At 33.3% G+C, this 8,401-nt stretch overlaps 1 protein-coding gene across 1 annotated transcript; it reads right to left on the reverse strand.

Annotated features, from left to right (window-relative positions):
* Positions 1–4,089: 4,089 nt before the first annotated feature.
* Positions 4,090–8,000, reverse strand: LOC110036721 (expansin-B15-like). The gene is made up of 4 exons (XM_020741233.1): positions 7,814–8,000; positions 7,032–7,144; positions 6,731–6,924; positions 4,090–4,438 (listed from the first exon to the last, which is right to left on the reverse strand). The coding sequence occupies exons 1-4, from the start codon at positions 7,998–8,000 to the stop codon at positions 4,090–4,092; spliced, it is 843 nt and encodes a 280-aa protein (XP_020596892.1).
* Positions 8,001–8,401: the final 401 nt, after the last annotated feature.

Consider the following 8,401-nt stretch of genomic DNA (forward strand, 5'->3'; position numbering starts at 1 on the left):
ACCTTTTTAAAAAGATGTAAATAGTTTAAGAAGAGAAGAAATCTTGTAATTTATCCTTACCTTGAAGTTCTCATACTCCAAAATTTATTTTATTTACACATTTATATAAATTATAGATAGAAACTTGAATATTTATAAAAGTGTACTTAAGAAGTATATAGTATAGAAACTCGAGTTACATGCTTGAATTTAACTTTTACTTGATTAATATGTTTTTAAGCTTAAAATTGAATTTACTTTTGATGAAGTTATGACCTCATTTCTCTAGTATAATAATGACACGTACTATTCAATTAAAATTTAGTATTTTTTTTTAATAATATTTTAAAAAATCACTGCTTCTAACCCTAAACAATAAAAAACTAGGTGTACTTATAGTTTTCACAACTGACTTGACTCAACTTTAAAGTGATTATGTAGGTTCATTAATTAAAGATGGGTCAACAAATTTCAATTTCTATGTCATAACATGATGTTGAATTAATTACTTCTGATAAGTACAACCCGAGCTACACAGAAGGTCGTAGCCAACCTCTATGTATACCAACACAATCAATCTTCAAACAAACAAATCATATAATATTTGTGCCGAGTGGTGATCTTAAGACTCATTATATCGATCATCTGTAGATTTCTTATAGGTCAAGAGTATGCCACAACTTTAATTGAATATAATGAGGTTACAAGGTGGGTACTACAAGTTTTTCATCAATAAAATAATTCAATACCATAATGATATTTGTGTACTTTTGATTAATATATTTATTATATTATTAAAGAGAAATAAAATCATAAGATAAGAGTTACCATGAATTTTCAAAGTTTAAATCTATGTATTGAATTATTTGAGGTCAAGTAGTAATGCTTATATTTGTGAGAATTTAATGTATAAAACATTATCTAGTATCAAAACGTTTTTTGTACATGTTTTATATAAGTTTTAGGTTTTTTTTTGTGTGTATGTTGTGTATTTATACAATCTACAGGGATTGAAGAAGCACAATGAAGAAATTAGATTGCTTGTAGGATAACACCCCGATCACCAATGGCGAGCACATAAAAAGTTGTATTAGGTCACTTTAATCCAAAATATAGAAAAGGACATTGCAACAGCAAGTGCCAAGAGCCCCAGTGCCAAGCACTGATATCGACACACCGCCATAACCAACAAAGCCCCTCTCAAAGACCTATTTTTATGGATGAAGTTCAAGACATGCACTGATGCCACCTTACTAGCACTCCCCATTGATATCAGGTGATTTCTATCGGGTGATTTCTGCAGTTTGTGGATAGTTCAAATGAATTAAATACTCAAATGAATTCAATTTGACGTAAGCGGAAGAGTTCATACATTGGATAAACACAAAGAAAGCTTTTGGGAAAGACTTTAATGAGTGTAGGTTCTTTGGGTGTATGTGAGAGTGTGTGTAAACGAATCAAGAAGGAAGAGTGCATTGTAAAATAGAGGATCATCTTGGAGCAAATAGGAGATGCAAACTATGCTTGATCTTTTCATTATTTTTGTAAACTTTGATTTTTATTTCAATGAAATCTATTGTGTTTTCTTCACACATGTTTAGGAACTAATTTTCGTACTTCTTTGGATTTATGATGTGAACATCTAGTCCATTTCATGTAATTTTTTTAGAGCAAATTATGGCATGTTGATATGTCAACATTTAAAACTTTATTTACTTTCTTGCTGACTACCAAAATAGTTAAAATCAATTGTGAGCTAGAACAATTGACTTTGAACTACAAGAATAATTATGTCAACACATAATTTCTTGGTGATATAAAAATATTGTCATTAGAAATTGCCATCATATAGAGGAATATGTAATCTTAAGATATTTTGTAGAGTTAAATGGACTTAACCATAACATGAGACTTCAATGCTTTTTTATTTCTAGGAATACAGTAAGAAGTTATAGTCCCTAGTAGTGAAATTCAATAAGAGAAAATTCAGTGGATTAACATTGAATTTTCACACGATCCACATCAAGGAAAACTTTCTACCAATAGCAAGAAACCTAAATATCATTAGTTTTAACATTAAAAATTTCGGACTTTTAGAAAACCTTTAAAAAATGTGCAACATGTTGGACTAAACCTAGAATTAGTAGACTAGCAATTGAACTATATAAAATTTAACTTATTCCTCTAGGACTGATAACTCAAACTCAGAATTTGTATACTACTTTATCGACATGTATATTTACATAATTAATATTTACATCATTGCATTACAAATCATGTACTTTTGAAGAGTTTGTAAGATGTAATGAGTGATGTCGAGCATTAAAGGAGCACATTGACCTTATAGGCAATGACATTCAATTAAATTGGCAGATACTAACTTTGAAGTTGATAGGCAACACGATCCAGAGATGTGAATGACCATAATCAATATATAATTATCATAAATCAATAACTGAGTGATTGTTGGCAAGTGATTATATATAATTGAATGTTAGACGTTAGATAATTGTAGTAAAGTGATTGTAGTCATAGTGAGAGATTGAATGATTCAAACAATAAATGGATGGTGCTAAGAAAAAAAATATAGATTAATTAAGAGACAATGTGGGGGGAAAGTTGGGTGATAGTGGTATGGTGGTTGTACAATAATAGCAGTTTTGTGAAGGTGACAATTTTGGCTAGACGATGATGGACTAATGAAGCTTAAGAATCTATCGCGCTTCAAAATTTTCTTAAATCTCCCATTTAAGTTCAGGCTCTCCTTGGAAGAGAGTTGAATTAAGAATGTTCTTAATCTCTGTATGTGGGAAGAAGAACTTGACAGAAGGGCACATTTGAAGATGATTAAATGTATATGATAGTACTTTACTAGAGGCAAGAATTTCTGAAAAAATTGGGATAATAAACTAATATTCTCATAGATGGCAAGGAGAGTGTCCTGCTACAACCATTCTCAGCACATTAACATGAACATTTTTTTGAGGTTGCAAATAGAGTTGCCCCATGCCCAAGCATAAAATCAATTTTCATAGTGGCACCAAAACATTGTGTTAGATAATTCCCAACATTGTAAAAATATTAAGTTTTAGCTAGGTAGAGATATCCAACACATTCAAAGATAGAAGTGCTAAGAGATGGCAAGGTTTTTTTTGTGAAAAATTTGGGAAGACAAAAATTATGGGATATGATTCAATCAAAGCTATCTACCATACAGTTGAAGTTATAGAGATTCAATTTTAGAGAAAATAGGCTTACAAAGTAACAAAAAATTTATCCTTCTGTGATTATAATAGGTGTTGATAAACACCAATGCTGATCATATTACAATGATTAGATAACAACTGTTTAAAGATCATAATCGGGCAATAACGACTGTAACATTGTAGTTGTGCTACATAATTATTATTGGTTTTCGATTAAGATTGTTGGTACATAGTCACTAGCTTCAAGTTTTCTTTAGCGTGTGAACTTAACTCTTTATTTTTCTCTCCCCCTTCATGTTGAATAAGAGATCCTATTTATACAATTTTGGCGGGGAATTTTGGTAAATATAACAAAAATTGCAAAACAGATTGTGATTATTTGTATTATTTCCTTTAATTAGATTTTATTATTTTAGTATTAAATACCATAATGACCTCAAAATTTAGTGATCTTAAGGTTGGATTTCACTCTGGGCTGCTTGATTCTGCCATCAGCATATCAGCTCGTTGGATTCCACTCTGGGCTGCTTGATTCTGCCATCAGCATATCAAATTTAAATATCATTCAACCCTCCAGTTAATGTTTTGAAGCTTTTAATCATTTTTTAAATGCTTGATTCGGGCTCATTTGAACTCGGATCGAATCTCTTTAGTGTCGTTTGGTTCACACTATCCTGATGTTCAATGTAATTATAAACTCATTAATGTTCTTTAATCTGATTCTTAAACTTTTCTTATCCAATATATATTGAGATTTGCATATTAGGAAGTGAATTTTCTAGCGACATATCAATATCATTAGTCATGTTCTTTCATGTAATTAGAGTTTTCAGTTAAAAAACGTTCAATCTATTATATATATATGAAGTTTGTGAAGGTGGAAGCCACTGCTGTTCTGTTCTTCTCATAAACCAGAAGCACGGAGCGAAGACCAGTAAGTCATCCCCGGCCGCCATCCAACTGGAATGACATCATCAGCGACGAGGATGGCATGAGATCTCAATGATGTAAGCCGGAGAGAGAAAGGAGGCTTCAGTTCATAATTGGAGTTGAGCTTCCACATTGCTCCCCATGACTGCTGCATCGACGACCACTGCGGCGGCAAGCCTCCTCCTCCTCCTCCTTGCCGGAGATCTACGCTGGAGAGATCGCCGTCGCCGCCTTCGTACTCCACAACAACTGCGAAGTAGTAGGCGGTGGATCCACTATCCACGTGGAATGCGATGGTGTAGCCGTTGTAGTTGCATGCAGCCCTGTTCGGTAGAAAAAAAAAAGGGAAATTTATGTACATACCACACAAATTGCATATCCAACGGCCAAACTTTGATAATTACACTTGTAACATTTCGGTGTCTAAGGGTCTATTTGGGGCAGCTTGTGCATTTCAGGACAAGCTGTTTATCCTGAAACGCGGCCTGCGGGCCGGCTGCAGGGGTCGACCCGCGGCCCGCGTTTAGTGTAAAAACCCAAACGCAGTTTCGGATAAGCTAGCAAGATAGTGAAGTATTATTTTTGATGCGATATTAAGGAATTGAGTGATATGCATGTAAATATGCATGTTTTGGTGTTATTATTTAAATATATAATAATTATGTGGTTGTATGTAAATGACCAAAAAAGAGTTTTTTGCTAACTATATATTTATAAATTCAAATTTTGTTATAAAACATTTAGTGGTTTTTCATCAGTTTGAATTAATTGTAAACTAAGATAAGGAATCAAATCTTATGTTGTAAATATACTTCATCAAGCTTGAGCTAACTTGAAGAAATTATATTGTTGTTAATATTATGCTTGTGGATGGGTTTTTTAATTGCATTAATATCTCAACTCTTTACAAAGTCTTTGCGTCAAAATTGATGTCATGAAGGCCTTTGACAAAGTTAATCGTTCGTTCATCAATAAAAAGAGAAGGTCTATGGGTTTCCTCACAAAATTCATTACATAGGTTTATGGTTGCACTGTGCAAGCCCCTTTCCCTATCATTATTAATAATGTGCTTCATGGTTATCACAATTCATCCTCTGGGTTATGGCGGGGTTATCCACTTTCACCTTATCTCTTTACACTTGTTATGGACCACTTTTCGAGAGACTTAGATTTCCATTTTAATAGCTATGGTTTGACCTATGGTAACAAAAATATCAGTTATCTCATGTATATTGATGACTTATTATTATTTGGTAAATCATCATGCTCGATTGTTGCTTGTCTCTCATCTATTCTTTGAACCTTAATATCTATTTTTTTATGATCATGGAGACTTAATCTATTCAGTTTATTTGTAGTACTCCTAATTATTTTAATTCTCCTCTCTTCCTTGGGGACTTCCTTGGGGGACCTCTTGGTGTTAACCATCTACTCTAGCAAGTTCAAAACTATAGATAGGCCCAAAATCATGGCTAAAATCCAACATTAGCTTACTGGATGGAAACAAAAGTCCCTAACTTTCATTGCTAGGATGCAACTCATCAAAGTCACTATTTGAAGCTACTTATATTATAAGCTTAGGTCTTCTATCATCTCTAAGGGATTAAGAAAGATGGTCTCCTCCACTCTAGACAGCTTTCTTCACATTTTTGATCAGGACAAAAATCTTAATACAATTGCATTGGACACTACCACTAAACCCAATATGATGGTCTTGGTATTCCCAACCTTAACTGGATTAAATGAAAATATTATTTATAAAACCACTTATTCATTTCCAAAACCCTAAATTCTATTCAAATGACAAAAAAACATTTTTTATTTTAATAAAAATTACTGTAAATTAATAATAAATTCAAAACAAATTATTAGATTTACAAATTTATAATTTTAAACATGGATGAAAACAAAATTACTCCTCTCTCTCAATCATATACTATTTCTTATAAAAAAATTTGGTGGATTTACATACGAAGCACCCAAATTCTTATTAATTTCATATCTAACACTTGAGAAACTTTAATGTTACATACATACCACCCAATTCTCCTCGTTTCCCAAATCTACCACTTCATGATCTATTCTATAATCATCATAAATCTCACAAGTGATGGATATGAGAAATTGAGAATAATTCAGCGGCATGTATGTATGTAATATTAAAATTTTAAGTGTTGGGCATGAAAATTAATAACAATTGGGTGTAGGGGTGTAAACGAGCCCAGGCTCAGCTCGTGTTCGGCTTGTTTATATTTCGAGCTCAAAAAGTGTGTTCGTGTTCGACTCATTTGCTTAGCGAGCCGAATAGGAGTTGTTCACGTACAAAGAGCCATTTTGACAACTCTAATCACGTAGCCATAAGATGTTAAGGGTTGGGGCAAGATTTAAAAATTATTGTTTATATTAAAACATCATTTGAATCTAATTTATTATTTTTTATTCTATTTTCTTAATTAATAATTTTAATCGATTATAAATCTTTATAGCCTTCAATTATACCTTTTTTAAATACTACCCTATATATATATATTTAGCGAACGAGCCGAACATGAGCTGTTCGCGAACAACAAGCCATTTTGACACGCTAATTGGGTGGTATGTATGATGAAACTTACCGAGTATAATCAACAGCGAGCACACCAACTCCCATGAGCTGATCAGCTTTGCCCGGCACGGCAAGGGACCCAAATGCCGACCCACTTAGGTCGAAATGAATCGTCTCCTTTAAACACGGTCCACCGGGGCATTCATCAGTGATGGTCACCACCACTGACTTCCCAGAACACATAGAGTTATTTGTACATTTAACCTAATTAATTTATGATCGTTAATTACTGCTATCTAATTATAATTATTGAAATGCTTTATAATCATTTACATGTTTGATTATATAAATAGTGAATGAATGTTCCTTACCCGATAACATGCACCGCATCCTTTGCCTGATAAAAACAGATTAGGGTTTCCTGCAGTCACCATGGAGGAAAAGGGTGGCTTGCCCACCAGATCACCATAGCCACAAGCACCACCTGTGTACAACATGTCAATTTTTTTGTTTTCTAAAATAATGAACGAATATATATATATATATATATCTATTTGGTCGACAATATTTGCAGTGCATTGCATTCCTAATGCACGAGTTTCGAAAAAACAACTGTTTATTTGGGAGAAATTCCAATAACACAGGTTAATGTAAAGTGTCATTGGACATCATAGTCGCTAACTCGTCCATCATCGTCGGTCGCCTCAGATGCCCACCACTCGTCACTGCTTGCCAGTGTCACAACCCATTGGTCGCGGTTTACCACTCTCCGCCACCACCGCACACTACACCATATCATGCTGTCGCTACCGCTATCTACTACCATCAATCAAAACATTACTTTTCAAGCATATTTAAGTACATTATTTTTATTTTAGTTCATAAAAAAAAATAAGTATTATATTTACGTTATACCAAAACAAAATTTAAGGGAACTTTATAATGCGTTTTTAAAACATGTCACCCTTTTAAAATCAATGGAAATGACATTGAATTTTATCTTCTCATGCTGATTAAACTGCTAATAAAATTTGATTGATCAGAAAAACTTAGTATTATTTTAATAAAACAGGTTTGTACGTACGATTATTACATGAGCATGCAAAGTACGTAAGATACTTGATTGATTAAGAGAAGATTAGGGAGACATCACCATCACTGCCGGAGCCATTGCGACTGCCATACCACGTTGCTCCGGCTGGCTGCCAATCTGCCGCCGGCGAGAAAGGCGACGAATGTTTTATTGGATTAGAGAAAGAGGTGGAAGGAAAGGTGGAGAGAAGAACAAGGGAGCTGACAACGCAGACGAAGGAAGGTAAGGATGGAATATTTGGAGCCATTATAAGAATCCAAGTTGTCGGACAATAAATAAATAAACAGTTTGGAGAGTTATAGAAGGTAAATTTTTTGTTATTTATAGAAAGGGAGAAGAACAGGAAGCAAGTTTTTTTTTTCTTTTAGTTTTTTCATAATTTTTTTTTAATGCCTTGCAATTTGAATGAAGATTAATGGAGCATCATTGATGCAAATCTAGAAGGAATTGATATAGTTCCGATAGGAATTGATGCAAATCCGGAAGGGTGCTAACTTAATTCCATAATTCATGCAATCATAGAGGAGTTTTTGGGAAGTTCATGTTTTTAGAAGCTATTTACTTAGATTTTGTATTTTATTATGAGGGGTTATTGCTTTCGTAATTTGAGTTTCAAATTATTGCTTTCCAAGTTTGATGGGAAAGTAA

This window comes from Phalaenopsis equestris, unplaced genomic scaffold (genome assembly GCF_001263595.1).
Source record: "Phalaenopsis equestris unplaced genomic scaffold, ASM126359v1 Scaffold210165, whole genome shotgun sequence".
In the NCBI taxonomy this organism is placed as follows: Eukaryota; Viridiplantae; Streptophyta; class Magnoliopsida; order Asparagales; family Orchidaceae; genus Phalaenopsis; species Phalaenopsis equestris.

What these genes read in the sequence shown, in the direction of transcription:
- LOC110036721 (XM_020741233.1), bottom strand. Translation starts at nt 8,000, where the DNA reads ATGGCTCCAAATATTCCATCCTTACCTTCCTTCGTCTGCGTTGTCAGC. An exon ending in GATGCGGTGCATGTTATCGG is followed by an intron (nt 6,925 to 7,031) that starts GTAAGGAACATT and finishes TAAATTAATTAG; the next exon opens with GTTAAATGTACAAATAACTC. An exon ending in CTCGCTGTTGATTATACTCG is followed by an intron (nt 4,439 to 6,730) that starts GTAAGTTTCATC and finishes TCTACCGAACAG; the next exon opens with GGCTGCATGCAACTACAACG.